Source organism: Macaca mulatta, chromosome 11, assembly GCF_049350105.2.
Source record: "Macaca mulatta isolate MMU2019108-1 chromosome 11, T2T-MMU8v2.0, whole genome shotgun sequence".
NCBI lineage: Eukaryota > Metazoa > Chordata > Mammalia > Primates > Cercopithecidae > Macaca > Macaca mulatta.
Genome location: NC_133416.1, coordinates 908,489 through 923,666, shown reverse-complemented (window position 1 = coordinate 923,666; position 15,178 = coordinate 908,489). Strand labels below are relative to the sequence as shown.

Here is a 15,178-nt window from a genome sequence, read left to right as displayed (position 1 = left end):
TCTACTCTGCCTCTGCCTGCTTCACACTCTCTCTTCCTGGTAGCCCTCCCCTCTCCTGCTCTCTGCCGCAATCCTTACACGGCGCCTCCCCCACCCAGCCCCGCATTTCATCAACGCTGGGAGCTAATGCGTTTTCCCTGGCTTCATATTCCACCCGAATGATTGCTGCTTAATCCTCAAGCCGCCTGGACCGTTATTTACTTAATACTGTCTTTTCTTTTACATTCTCTTACTTTTCAAACCCTAGCTTCATCTTAAACTGTAACAGTTGTGAAAGCATGTGTTCGATGTGTTATTTTTTTCCTTTAATCTCTCTTAAAATAAACTCAGAATGATTAAAAACAAAATGCGTACTTCCTAAACATGACCCCAGGGATCAGGCAAGGCACAGATGCGCCTGGAGGGCCCTGGGATGACGTGGGCAGTCACCTGGTGCCCTGCCTGGTGGAGGGGAGGTGTCCCTCCTCCTTCCCTCCCTCCCAGCACTCCGGGCTGCGGGCCAGGGCTGACTTACATGTTGAACAGGTTGAGGCCGATGCGGTAGAGTCGCTTGCGCAGGGTGTCGGTGGAGAGCGTGGGCGACTTGCAGCTGGCGGGGTTCTCGCAGTGGTAGCGCGGCAGGCTCAGGATCATGGCCTGCAGGGCGTCCTTGGAGGCGGAGGCCGACACCTCCGAGCCTGACTTGGCGGACTTGGTGGACGTGCTGCTGCTGCTCAGCTGCTCCAAGTCGCCTGCCTCAGCCTCGGCCCCTTTCCCCACGTCTGCTGCCTCCTCCTCCTCCTCCTCCTCCTCCTCTGCTTTGGCTGCTGTGGCTTCATCCACCGCTCCCCCAGCCCCAGCCTCTGTGCCTGAGTCCTCCGCGGACGCGTCCCCCCGGCCCACTGCGGGGGCTTCCGCGGCCTCCTGCCCGGGGGTCCCGCCCTGCTCGGCCTTGCCCGCCGCGGGCTCCGCTGTGGCCTGGGCCGTCTGAGCGCCCAGGCAGTTGGCTACGGACAGAGCCGTGGCGGAGGACACGGATATGTTCTGGCTGGCGATCTGCACCGTGACGTCCCGGAAAGCCATCATGAGGGTGCCGCTGTGGCCCGGGGGCAGGCCGGGGGTCTCCGCGGCCTCATCCCCCGGCCCGGGGCCTGCGCTCTCCGGCTCCCGCATCTCGCCCTCCAGGCCTGGGGGCCCCGCGGCCGCCTGCAGGGCCCGGTGGAGCTGGTAAGCGCCGGTCTCCTGCAGGGAGCACATGGTCTTGAGGCTCCAAGTGCTGAGCGCGTCGTCGATGGACTTGGCCAGGGACTGCACCTGCTCGGTGAAGGAGTCCTCCAGCTCGGTGAGGGTGCCCGCGAAGGTGGGCGGCAGGGAGGGCGCGCGCACCAGCGGCAGCCCCATGAGGCCGTAGCCCTCCATGAGCGCTTTCTCGGCCGCCAGGCTCTCGGCCGTGGGTGCCCGCACCTTGCGCAGGGAGATCCGCCGTGGCAGGCGGCTCTCCAGAAGCGAGTTGCGGATTTTCTCAAAGTTCTTGCTGAGCTGGTATTGGCGGAAGGCGGTTTGGATGGTGCAAGCGGCGCGCCGGGACACCAGGTGACCCCCGTACTTGTGTTCTAGCATTTCAATCTGCGAGGACAAGACAGAGAGGAGGAAGGACTCAGAGGGGAAAGATGGTCAACCCCTCTGAGGAGTGGTGGAGTCACACGGACAAACTTGGGTGGGGCCCAGGAATGGACAGTGGGGGGCTCCTGGGCAGCTCAAGTCTGAACCGCCTAGCATGTCACGGCCACATGGCAAGACTCCTAGAGGTGTAGGATGGAGGGGTCCGTTCTGGGGACTGGTAATGTCCTAAGGGCCAGGAGGGAGGTGCTGTGTATCGTGGACAGATTTTGATGCTGTGACGGGTATTACAAAATGCTCATGGACGGGCACAGTAGCTCAGGCCTGCAGTCCCAGCATTTTGGGAGGCTAAGGAGAGAAGATTGTTTGAGCTTAGGAGTTTGAGACCAGGCTGGGCAACACAGCTAGACCTTGTCTCTCTCTAAAACAAACAAACAAACATAAAATAAAATTAACTGGGTGTCCTGGTGCATGCCTGTGGTCTTCAGCTACTGGGAAGGCTGAGGTAGGAGGATTGCTTGAGCCCAAGGAGTTGGAGGTTACAGTGAGCTATGACTGTACCACAGCACTCCAGCCTGGGCAAAAAAGTGAGACTTTGTGTCTGTTTTTTTTTTAGTTCATGTTGGAGACGCACACAGAAGTATTTATGGGTAAAATGCGTGACACCTTGAATATGTGTTAAAATATTCTGTCAAAAAATGTGGAAGAGTTAGATGACACAATATTAACATTAATAAATATTAATAAAATGGTTACAGCTGGATGATAGCTGGGGGGAGTTCATAACACTGTTGTTTCTACTTTTGTGCACACTTTAAAAATAATAAACAACGAAAAACAGAAATGCTAAAAACACTCACAGTTCCTCGTGTTTCCCCACTCTTCCCCAGCAGCCACGTCTCTGTGTTGTTTTTTTTTCCCTGGGAACATCAGAAGGGTTGGGATCTGGGTTGGACCATCCGTGTGTTCCCAGGACATAGTCAGCTGCTCAGTAAATGTGGCTTTGCTAAAAAGTTGAGTCGGTGTCTCAAGAAGGGGGGTCCCTCCAGGCCACCATTACCAAGAGTTCCCCAATTTGAGTCACCTCTGTTCTTATGGTGGGAGCTGTCCAACCAGGCAGGGCCGGGTGGGGCGGGCTCGGGGGCATGGCACCTCCCCTGGGCAGATCTGATCCCAGGAAAACTTCTTTTTTTTTTTTTTTTTTTTTTTTTGAGACGGAGTCTTGCTCTGTCGCCCAAGCTGGAGTGCAGTGGCGCCATCCTGGCTCACTGCAAGCTCCGCCTCCTGGGTTCACGCCATTCTCCTGCCCCAGCCTCCTGAGTATCTGGGACTACAGGCACCCGCCACTGCGCCCGGCTCATTTTTTGTATTTTTAGTAGAGACGGGGTTTCACCGTGGTCTCGATCTCCTGACCTTGTGATCCGCCCGCCTCGGCCTCCCAAAGTGCTGGGATTACAGGCGTGAGCCACCGCGCCCGGCTGATCCCAGGAAAACTTCTGTCAGGGCGCCAGTGTGCCTCCTCTCGGCTCTGTCCTCCTGTCCATGGGCTTTCTCCTCTCAGGTTGCTACGCTCTCACTTTTCCTCCCTATTGAAACTTCTCAGGAAAGGACAGGGAAGGTATGACTGAGCCACGCCCCCAGAGGCTTCTGCCTGTCAGTAAGGCACAAGGCCTGTGAGAAGGTGATGGGCTTAAATGGTGGCATCCTAGACTCTGATCAGCCGTCAGAGAAGTTTGGGAAGTGAGCGTGTTCCCGGTCCCTGAAATTATGTCCTATTCACAACCAGACATGCCAGGTACACATGGCGTCCTTCCCGAACGAAGAATCGGGATGGGTGCGCTGAGATGAACGACTGAAGGCAAGAACAACGACGTCACTCCCATGTTCTCCAGGGATCGTGGGTCGGGAGGGGTACAGATAGAAAGCCCGCACTTCATCCCTCAGCACAATACTTCACCTGCTTCCTGCTCCCCTGGAGCCCCCAAAGGCTGCAGCCAGAATGAATGCCTGCCTCCCACAGCCCAGCCGTGCCCTCTGCTCCCTTCCTGCAGGGCGTGATGGGTGCCCCACTACCAGGCTAGCAGCGGTACCCACTTAGCTCAAGAGACCTTGAGGATACAACCCCAATCCACAAAGGCAATCCCAGGTAAAATGGGGCATCCTCAGCATCCTCAGGGCTTGTCTTCAGTGCTTCCAGCCTGGCCATTCAGTGCCTTCCCCATTCCCAAACCTGGGGACATCATTCCGTCTCCCCCAGCATCCAACTCTACCCTCGGAGACAGTTGGAACTCATGCAGATTCAGGTGTAAATTGCGACTAAGGCTTCCTATATGGCTTCTCTCAAAGCTACTTGCATTCCATAAGGGACAAGGCCCTGAGCAGGAGGAAGCTCCCAGTGCTATCACAATCCCCCTATTGGAGGGGTCTTCAAGGTGCTCTAAACCACACCAAGGGTATTCCTCATCTACTGCTGTGCAGCACATTACCACACATCCAGCCACTTGAAGCAGCGCCTGTTTATTTCTCATGTCGCTCTGTGAATCTAGTCTGGGCACGGCTCATCTGGGTTATCTGCTCAGGATCTCACCAGGCTGAAACCAAGATAGCACTCAGGGCTGCAATATCATCTAAGGTGTGGGGTCCTCCTTTGAGCTCACTCTTGTTGGCACAGTTCAGCTCCTGTAATCACAGGACTTAGGCCCTCAGTCACCAGAGGTTGCCTGCTGTCCCCTGGCACGTGGCCTTTTTCATCACCGGATAGCTCAGTCCTGCAAGGCCAACAGGACAGTGTCTGTCTGGGGCCTCAGCTTCATTTATAGGGCGGACCTGACTAGCTCAGACCCACCCTGGATGACGTTTCTTTTTATTAACTCAAAAGCAACCAAATGGCAACCTAATCATCAGAGTGATGTCCCATCACATTCGCTCATCCTGCCCATACTCAACGGAAGGGGATTATAGAGGATGTGTACACTGGTGTGAAGGGGACTTGAGGGCCATCTTAGAATTCTGCCCACGGTATGAACTGGACAGCTGCCCACTTGATCTTTACCAGGTATGACCTCAGGCGCCCATAACAGACACAGACACTTGCCTCTGAGGCATTCTGTTCCTGCCCCTGCAGAAATACTGTAGCCTGGCTCACTCTCCCTGCTGAATTTGGACACATTTCCTGAGGCCTGGAATAGGGACTTGGCTTTGGCTCAGGCAGGAAAGTCCTCCCCCAGGGGAAATGTAGAGAGGAAGGGGACTGAGCACTAAACTGGCTCCTTTTCTCTCAATCTCTGTCAACCTTACTCAAGCACCACGAGAAACCGACAGATTTCCCATTTCTTTTTTTTTTTGAGATGGAGTCCCGCTCTGTCACCCAGGCTAGAGTGCAGTGGCACAATCTCAGCTCACCATAACCTCCGCCTCCTGGGTTCAAGCGATTCTCCTGCCTCAGCCTCCAGAGTAGCTGAGATTACAGGTGTGCGCCACTGTGCCTGGCTAACTTTTGTATTTTTTTTTTTAGTAGACACGGGGTTCTGCCATGCTGGCCAGGCTGGTCTTGAACTCCTGGCGCCTGGGTGATCCGCCCGCCTCGGCCTCCCAAAGTGCTGGGATTACAGGTGTGAGCCGCTGCACCCGGCCAGATTTCACATTTCTTTCTCATCTGGCCTATTTGTACTTCTAGGGAAACCCCAGGCCCAAGAACATTCTTCTGCAGCACGAGATGCTATTGGCAACACAGGGAAGGTATGAAATCCATTGCTCGAGATGCTCCCAAAACGGTGATGGGGTCCGGGCCCTTGGCATGGTGTCATCCTGCTTGAAGGCAGAAGACTAGCTGATATAACCCTAGGAGACTCCGTCTACTACTGGGCGATGTCTATACTTCACCCAAGCAGGAAAGAAAACCAGATTTTACATTCTTGAATCTGTCCCATCACATCCTCCACTAGACATCAAGCCCCACGAGGGCAGATTTTGCCCTCCATGGTCACTGCTGTCTCCTCCAACGCTTGGACAGTGCCCAGCACATAGTAGGTCTTCAATGAGTATGTATTGGACAAATTAATTCCAAAGTTATATTTGTGACTCTCAAAAACCTTCCTAATCTGACCCACAGCAGATGCTCTCCCCCTCCTGCCTCCTTTGTGTGTTCAGCTCACCCCACAGGTGCTCTTTTTACTCCTATTTCCTTCCTTCTATCTGCAGCTTTGCACCTGGCCACAGATCTTTCCAGATCTCCCCAGGCTACAACGTAACTCTGCTGACTCCACTGCCTCTGGGGCACTAGCCTATTCCCTTTATTCCTATTTTCCACTGAACCTCTAGGAACACTAGCCTCTGCCTCACTCCAGGAGCAAATGCCAGATACTGACCCAACCCTGCCCTGAGCCTTGTGCTCTGGCTCCTGCTGCCTCCCGTCTCAGTCAAGGGCGAAAGATGTTAAACTCATCCAAGGCCCATCAGCAGGGAAGAGGCAGATCTGGGGCTTGTCACTCAGCCCAAGGGCCTCCTCAGCCTCCCTCCCCACTCCTTTCTGCAGCTCTCCCCAGTGCTTATTACTCAGTCTATCCTGGTTGTCCTGTCTCCCTACAACCCCTTAATCCTGTATTCTGGCCACAGAACCCCTACGTGCGCTGGTTACGAGTCACATGGGTGCCGCTGCCAGTCTCCACACACGTTTTAACTTTCCTCGTACACTCTGGACATTCTCCACAGCTTCTGTGTTGGACATCATCAGAGGAGCCCGTGACAGGTGATAATTAACAATGAATTAAGAGGAGAGCTGTGTCAGGCAGAGCCTTCCGGGTCACTCTAAACAGGCTCCCCAGGTTGACACCTTCTCAGCCCCGTCTGCCTTCCCTCTGAGGACCCAGTGCATTCTCTTAACTTCACTCTACTTTGACGGGCCGGTGAGCCAAGTGGCAAATAAGGGGAATGGCCAGCCCCAGATCCCTGCTGATTGGCCTTGGATGAATTTAACATCTTTGACTTTCAGTTTTCACATCTATTAAGTAGGGCTTATCTTGCTGACCCTGTATCTTCTCGTGAGGATGAAATTATTTCATGTAGCACCCAGCACAGAGCAGCAGCTTACTAAGTGGTAACTGCTTCATGGTGACAGTGATAATGATGGGAACGACTCTCAAGTCTCCATTCCTAGCCTTGATCCTAGACTCACATTTCCAACAGCTTGTGGATCCTCTGTCCATCTAGACTGTTTTCCCTACCTCACCCAAACCAGCTCTTGTTGACTTCCTTATTGGCCTGACCAGCACCCAGCCTGGGAAACTCGCCTTGTCCTGGGGTTTTTGTTTGTCCTGTCCGCTGTGCCTGTCAGCCGACTGTAGCTCCTGGGCCCCCACCCCTAGACCTTTTGCAATCACCCATCTTCCTTCCAGAATGTCACCACATAGGGCTCTCTGTCTTCCCACCTGGACGACGTCCGCAGCATCCTTACTATCTCTGTGTTCTTCTTACTCCCACCATCACCTCACACCGCAGAACCAGACCCAAGCTCTCAGACAGCAGCAACCTGGCTTCTCTTTGTTTGACAACCATTGCCCCAAACGGATACAAACGCTTCTTCCTGGTTTTCCAGCCCTAACAATCTGGCAGGGCCACAAAGTCCACATTGCTCAGCAGCTCCTGCCTGCTCTCCCCGGCTGCCCCCACGAGTCTTGGGCACTCATCTGCGTTCTCTCCCAGCCTGCAATGCTCTCCCCAACCTCAACTCCCAGCCTCCCCTTTCGTCCAGGTAGAAATGTCCTCTTTTTCGAGACCTATCTCAAATGTGCCTCCTCCGTGCAGCCCTCTCAATGCCCCGAACAGACGGGGTCTCCCTGCCTCGGGCCTCAACTTCTCTTTGGCACTCAGTCTTCGGCACTAATCTTTGTGGCATTTCTCCAACCCATCCTTCCCTCCCTTTCCCTCCCCCAGGTTCCAACAGAGCATAAGTTATTCACGACATCAAATATGTCTTAGTCATCCTGTCCAGCACCCAGCACCTTAACCGGCATGGAGCAACTGCTCCCTGAGTAACACTGGAATTCAGTTCTGGGCTCACCATCATGTGTCCTAACCCATTTAACAACCAACCCCCACTGATCCCAGACTTGGGCCTGCTACACCCACAACCTGCACTGTCCCTACACCTTCCTCCCCACCCTCAATGCTCAGTGCCACCCCCTGCTCAGAGCTCTCACTGTGGACTGTCCATCCCAACCTGCACTGTCCCCTACACCTTCCTCCCCACCCTCAATGCTCAGTGCCACCCCCTGCTCAGAGCTCTCACTGCGGACTGTCCATCCCAACCTGCACTGTCCCCTACACCTTCCTCCCCACCCTCAATGCTCAGTGCCACCCCCTGCTCAGAGCTCTCACCGCGGACTGTCCATCCCAACCTGCACTGTCCCCTACACCTTCCTCCCCACCCTCAATGCTCAGTGCCACCCCCTGCTCAGAGCTCTCACTGCGGACTGTCCATCCCAACCTGCACTGTCCCTACACCTTCCTCCCCACCCTCAATGCTCAGTGCCGCCCCCTGCTCAGAGCTCTCACCGCGGACTGTCCATCACAGGCAAGACAGCTGTCTCTGCATCCCTTGTGCCCAGTGCTGTGCCAGGCCTGTGGTTGAGGCTGTTTGCAGACAAGAACTAAACTGAATTCTCTCCTGTGACCCCAGGGAAATCAAAATCCGGACTCTTGTTCAGGCCTGGGCTTGGAACCCAGGACTCCCTCCTTCCTCCCACCCCCAGCATCCTGGCAGGACCTGGGGACTCATTAATGGCCTAGGTCAGCTCCATTCACGACAGCCAGGCCCTCCCATCTACCCCAGTCCCATTCTGAACCAGGGCCAGGTCAGAGAGCAGAGAGAGGTGTGGCAGGGAGGCAGCCCCAGGGAAGGAGGGGTCTCTGAGCCCGCTGGCCAGGGAGCAGCTCTGCCCACTTCCCTCTAAACCCCAGAAATCAGGAGGAATGATGGCCTCGCCTCCTCCCGAGAGAGCAATTTCTCAGCTTCTGCCAGAAGCAGCAGCGGCAGGGGCCGCGGGGGCCTCCGTCTCTCTAATGAGCCTCTCAGTGTTAATTAGAACATGCTCCCTTTTTTCAGGTTGCTGCGGCAGCTGAGCCTGAAGAGGCCGCTGAAAGATGGCGGCCAAGCCAGAGCGTGGGGAGGAAGAGCCGCTAGCTGGGGGGCACAGTGCTGAGGAGCACGGGCCAGGTGTGGGGGGCTCCAAATGTGGGCGAGGGTTTGCTCCCATCCAAGACTCCCCAGCTGAGACCATGAAAGCACAGCCTGTTGTAAGCCTCCAGAACTTGGCCAGGCGAGCCCGGGTGTGAGGCTGAGGAGCAGAGAGCTTGGGGCGGCCGGCGCTTTGGGGGTGTTCAGAGAGGCCCACAGGAGCCTCGGGTCTGTGCTGGGCAGGGCTGTGGCCTCCTGCAAGGCAGGGGACTCACGCCCGCTCTGTGTGCCCTCCTCCCCGCCTGCTGTCTGGAATACAGCAAGTGCTTGACACGCAGGGCATCGAGGCCTGCCTGGGAGTGGGCAGCCAGGTGGGCATGGGGGACGCGCTATGGCTCAGCTAGCAGTGACGTCACGAGACTCTCCAGTGGAGCTGCCCCAGGAGCTGGCTCTGAACCCAGGCTGGGCTGCCTGCCCTCCTCATGCTCCACAGACCCTGTGTGCCACTTCCACGGGGCCTGTTCCTCACTGTGATGCCAAGAGATGGTGGACAGTACTGGGTCAAAACCATGGGCTGTGGAGTCCGTGTCGTGGCTGCATTACTTCCTAGGGCTGTGTCCTTGGGCAAGTTACTTAACATCACTCAGCCTTAATCTTCCCATTCCAGAAATGGGACAGTAATGGTGCCAACCTCACGGGGACACTGTGCAGACCTGGGGAGGTAACACATGGCAACTGTTAGCCTGGGCCTGACACAGAGCTACAGCTCACCTGACACAGAGCTACAGCTCAGGCAGTACCACTGGTGCTGGGCCTGTATCTGCCCGCCACCAGCCTGTGTCTGCCCGCCACCGGGTCTGCGTCCGCCCTCCACTGGCCTGCGTCCGCCCATCACCGGGCCTGCGTCCGCCCGTCCGCCACCGGGGCTGTATCCACCCACCACCGGCCTGTGTCCGCCCACCACTGGGCTGTGGGCGCCCTGATGACTAGGCCTGTATCTTTTGCATCGTAGTGTCTTCGGGCCTAGCACAGGGCCTGGGACGGAGCGGCTGTGCAGTGCAGTTCCCCAAACTGAATGAACTGGGGAGAGGAACAACCCCTGGAGTGCCCCGTCCTCACCACTGTCCTCTGTAGGCCGGTGCCCCGGTGCCCTCTGTGCCCATGGTAGAAATCTCACCTTCAGCGTGGGAAGGGGCCAGGAGGCACTCTGGTACAACCCGTGGTTCACACATGAGGAAACCAAGGTGCAAAGAGGGAAAGTGACTCAGAAACAGCCACCACATCTTCTGCAGAGGTGCCCCACAGTGAGGCTGGACCCTAAGGCTTGGGGTTTGGGGATCTGTGGGGAGGGGCTGCTCTCCAGCAGAACATAGTTTCCGTCCAGGACCTGGCTCGAGGAGCAGGGTCCAGATGCTACTGACCACAGCTCCACAGCCTCCGGCGTGGACAGCCCAGGGGGCTCCGCCATTCAGACGGCCAAGCAGGGCTCCAGTCACTCCGCAACAGGATACAAACTCCCTCGAGGGCTTGGAGGAACTTCAAAATCACTCCTAGGCCCTCTATGTCCTGGCCGCAGCCACCTTCCTAAAGGGCTCCCCAAAGGAACCTGCATGCTCACCCTTGGCCCGCCCTGGGTTGTATCGCCCAGGACTGCTGGCATGGGGTGAGAGGGTCGAAGGCAGAGGGAGCAGAGGAGAAGAGCTGGCAGGAGGACCGTCTTGCTGTGTGACTTGTGACAGGTGCTGGGGAAGGGGCCAGGAAGCTGGAGCGCAGGCCTCGTTCGGTCATTCACTTGCTTGTGCCTTCATTCCTATGTTCCTTCCCTGGTGAGCATTTCCTAGGTGCCCAAGACTGTGCAAGGTGCAGGGCAGCAAAGGTGGGCAAGGACAGGGCAGTTCCCAGGGCACAGCTCCAGGAGCACCGGCTCTTCCTGTGGGCTATGCAGCACCCTGGAGGTGTCCCGGGCACCACCTGCTCAACTCCACACAGCCCTGAGAACATGGTCCACGCTGTTAAGCAGAACAGCTCCCACTCCCAGACAGCACAGAGGCGGCAACAGGCAATGGGTAAAAGCACCTGCCTCGGCTGCAACCTGAAGTGCGAGCGGAAGTCTCCCAGGTGCAGCAGACGGGGTCAGGGACAGGCGAGGAGTGTCGCCAGGAGAGGAAACAAAAACCACACGAACGCCCAGAGGTGAGGGTGGCTTGAGAATCAGGACAGCAAATAAGAACGGCTGGAGCCCCCGTGGGGCTGGGACTGTGGCAGGGAGCGTGGAGAGACCTCTGTCCTGCACACCAGGAGGCGCCATCAGAGGCTCTCCCAGGGATCACCGCGGTCAGAGGTGCACTTTAGGAAGATGACTCAGCTGCATTGTGGAGGTGAGGCTGGAAGGAGCACAGCTCAAAGAAGGGGAAGCGCAGGAGGTCTCGCCAGGGGTGCAGGCAAGAGGAAGGGTGGCCTGGCCTCCTGAGGCAGGGGCAGTGGGGAAGGCAAGAGACGGTGGGATTCCGGAACTGTTAAGAGGCAGAGTCAGTGGGGCTTGGGGCTAGAGCAGAGGTGAAGGAGGGAGAAGAGCCAAGGAAAACACTCCTGGGGATCTGGACTGGCTGACACAGGAGGCTTGGCGGGTCGGCGGGCTGGGGAGCTAAGAGTGTCCAGCACTCCTCCCAGGCCATGGAACACAGGATTCGGGGTGGCTGGCGGAATCACTGGGTTGGGATACCAAGTCCTAGGTCTCAAAGAGACCTAAGGCAGTCGGTTCCGGGCCCCAGGCTGTATACCCATCCCCCTTTATGTCACTTAGTGACCATTTTCCCTTTCTCATCCTTCCAGCAGCTTCTTCGCCAGGCACTGCATTAAGCACTGAGAATATACTGAGGACCAAGTCATGCACCTGCCTTCAGGAGGGGGTCAAGCAAACAGGAAATGCTGACACAGGGCTGAAGGGCTATGACAGGGGACACCTGGGTACTGTGGGATCACTGAGAGGGGCAGCCAGTGCAGGCTTGGGAGGCAGGGAAAGCTGCCTGAGAGGAGGAAGAGGTACCTAAAGCAAGTCCTAAAGCAAGAGAAGGCTAAGTGCAGGGGTGTGGAAGCTTCAGAGATTGAGGCCAAGGAAAGAGCCTGTGAAGTCCCAGAGATAGGAGGCAGCGGAGGCCAGAGAAGTCAAGCAACTTGCTCAAGGCCATACAGCTCATGGCAGAAGAGAGAGGAGTAGAGTTCAGTCTCCTATAAATGGTGCCATGTTTCCAAGAACCTTGCTCTAGCCTCCTCAAGCCTTACTTGTCCCCTTCCCCCAACCCCCAGCCTACACTTGGTCTAAAGGGATACACAGGTCAGGGGAACCAAGCTATTCTCCCAGGCTGGACTCATTCAGCAGAGGGCCCCGCTGCAGCCACTGCCACTCCTCACCTCACCTGACTCAATCTGGCCAACATACAGAAGCCATCTATTAGAATTATGCCCCCATAGAAAAAGCCCACAGTACCAACCAGAATCCCGCACCAACCCCGATACGGCACCCAGTCAGTCAAAACCAAACTAACTCACCTGCCCAAACCAATACACACGTTTTTTCTGGTGTTATTGACTGGACACTCCTTAAGTGGAACTGTAATCTCTTTTGGGGGCAGGCACAAGCATTATTTTTTGTTTCTTGGTACCCCATTCCCTTGTTGCTTTGCACAGCATCATTATTTTTAAAAAATACTCACCCAGCCCAGGCGCAGTGGCTCACGCCTGTAATCCCAGCACTTTGGGAGGCCGAGGCGGGTGGATCACCTGAGGTCAGGAGTTCGAGACCAGCCTGGCCAACATGGAGAGACTCCGTCTCTACTAAAAATACAAAACTAGCTGGGTGTGGTGGTGGATGCCTGTAATCCCAGCTACTCGGGAGGCTGAGGCAGGAGAACTGCTTAAACGCGGGAGGGGGAGATTGCAGTGAGCCGAGATTGTGCCACTGCACTCCAGCCTGGGCAACAAGAGCAAAACTCCATCTCAAAACAAAACAAACAAACAAACAAAAACCTCACCCAGTGAGCTCTTGCTGTGCCCAGCACACTCTGCTGGATGCTGGGGAGGTGTCAAAATGGATAAGAGATGGTCTCTGACCTCAAGAAGCAGAGGACCCCTCATCTGGCCAAGTGGCCCCCAGATCACACTATACGTCACAGATGGATGGTTACCCAGCCCCGCCTGGGCACTCCCAGAGACAGAGAACTCCCTACCTCACAGGCAGGGCATTCCACATTTTTAACAGTTTATTTGTTAATTAAGTTAAAATCTCCGCCTCCTATAGCCTTCATACACTGGTGCCACTGTTTTTGGCTGGAATGATAGAAAATGCATCAAATCATTTTTCACATGCAGCCCTTCTATATCTAAAACTTGTTTTCCTGTCTGCGATCTCTCCACATAATCCCAGCCCATCCTCCTGCTCATCATGAACCTCAGGGTTCTTGTTTCCTCCCTTAAATGCAGCCTGCAGCACCAAGCGCGGATCTCAAGGGTCCTGACCATCAGCGACGCGGGGCTGCCGCGGGTGCAGCACTCCCTTCTGCCGGGCAGTGTGGGCCTCCCGTGAAGTGTGAAACGGGCCCTCCCTGCTCCGGCAGCTGCTTCCCCTGCTCCTGATTGAGCTTCCAGGCACCTGAAACCCTAAGGTCTGTCTCTCAGGCTGGAGCCTGAATGTCTTATACGTTCTTATATGTGCTATGGGCTTTCCGAAGCTAGGAGCAGAATTTTAGATTTTTCCACATTTCATCTGACTTTTTTTTTTCATTAAAACCATCTTTCTGTCCTGATGAGATGTTTTTCGTTTTGTTTTGTTTTTTTGAGACAGGGTCTCGCTCTGTCACCAGGCTGGAGTGCTGTGGTGCAATCTCAGCTCACTGCAACCTCCTCCTCCCGGATTCAAGCAATTCTCCTGCCTCAGCCTCCCGAGTAACTGGGATTACAGGCGCCCTCCACCATGCCTGGCTAATGTTTGTATTTTTAGTAGAGACGGGGTTTCACCATGTCGGTCAGGCTGGTCTCAAACTCCTGACCTCGTGATCCCCCCGCCTCGGCCTCCCAAAGTGCTGGGATTACAGGTGTGAGCCACTGCGCCCGGCCCCTGATGAGGTTTTTACAAAGTCTGTGATGCTATCGCCAAGGTATCAGCTGTTCTCTTTCAGCCTTATGTCATCAGCAGCCAGGTGAATGTAACTTGTGTGCCTCAATTTGCTGCCCTGTCTAATGGTCGACCTGGACAGCACTTCCACTTAACTCCCTGGGATTTTTTTTGATGGACATTTTTTGGATAATTTGGTTTGAGAACAATCCCGCCTACTACATTGTTAGTAATCCACGCATTCCTAGCATGTGCACATAGATATCTTGTGGGATTTGGTCAAACCCTTACTGATGTGCTGCCTACAGCTGGCCTGAGCCAGGACATGAGCTTGGCATCGATGCTAAGAGAGGAAGCAGGTTAGTTTGGCTTGACTCAGTCTTAGTGGAGACTAAGCTTCCTTTCTGAAGATACCTTGCCTATTGGGTTGAAGCACTGTTCTTTAGAACCTTCACATTTTGGGGCAGAAGGGGCCTTGGAAATGATTCAAAGTTAATTCCAATTTTGCAGATGATGAAATCAATGCCCAGAGGGCTTAACTGGCACTCCCAAAGCCACTGGGTTCATCAGGAGGAAGAGCAAGGATTGGATCCCACGTCTACATCTCCAAGTTCAAAGCCCTTTCTTTAACAGTATCATGCCATCACACCTTTCTCGAAGTGCACGCGTGCGCACACACACACACACACACACACACACACACACACCCCTTCCATCAAGACTCTTGTCTGCCAAGGCAAATTGAGGCATTATCTTTTTTGGGGGTTCAATGGGGGCCCCACAATTGGCCACTTTCTCTTCCTGAATGGAAGATGGAGGCCCAGGCCCCTCCATGGAATTTGTTCTCCAATAGGGGAGCTTTGGACTCCCCCAGTCTGGATGGATCTTGGGAATCCTGTCTGCTTCCAGGAGACCTTTGTCTTTGTGCCTCGTGTGTGCCTGTGGGGGCCTGGCATCGACTCCCTGGGTGGGCATGGAGACTGGACTATGGCCTCTCAGTAGCAGGTGGAGGTGGGGACTTCCCAGAGAACAATGGGCTCCTTGCCTAGTGGTCTGTGGGGCAGGGGAGGCTTGCTGAGCACTGTTCAAGGAGCAGAGTCCCTGGACATGCTGCCCAAGGGCCTGGCATTGCGAGGGTATGAGTCCTGCCATGGTAGAAGGCAGAGGCCTGTGGCTGGTCCAGGGAAGGGCAAACTAGGTCTTTCAATGCAGGAGAACTGTGGCAAAAGAGGTGTGCCTGTAGCAGAGGGGGCCCAGCAGGGACATCCCTGGTACCCTCGACAGCCCCCAAAGAC

At 55.5% G+C, this 15,178-nt stretch overlaps 1 protein-coding gene across 6 annotated transcripts in view; it reads right to left on the bottom strand.

Moving 5' to 3' along the window:
* The window catches only part of IQSEC3 (IQ motif and Sec7 domain ArfGEF 3), a 118,599-nt gene that overhangs the window by 41,991 nt on the left and 61,430 nt on the right, over positions 1 to 15,178 (bottom strand). For all 6 annotated transcript variants that reach the window (XM_077953240.1, XM_077953241.1, XM_015150700.3 and 3 more), the window contains one exon: positions 515 to 1,605. In XM_077953240.1, the coding sequence (XP_077809366.1) occupies positions 515 to 1,605 (1,091 nt within the window). The remainder of the gene's footprint in view (positions 1 to 514; positions 1,606 to 15,178) is intronic.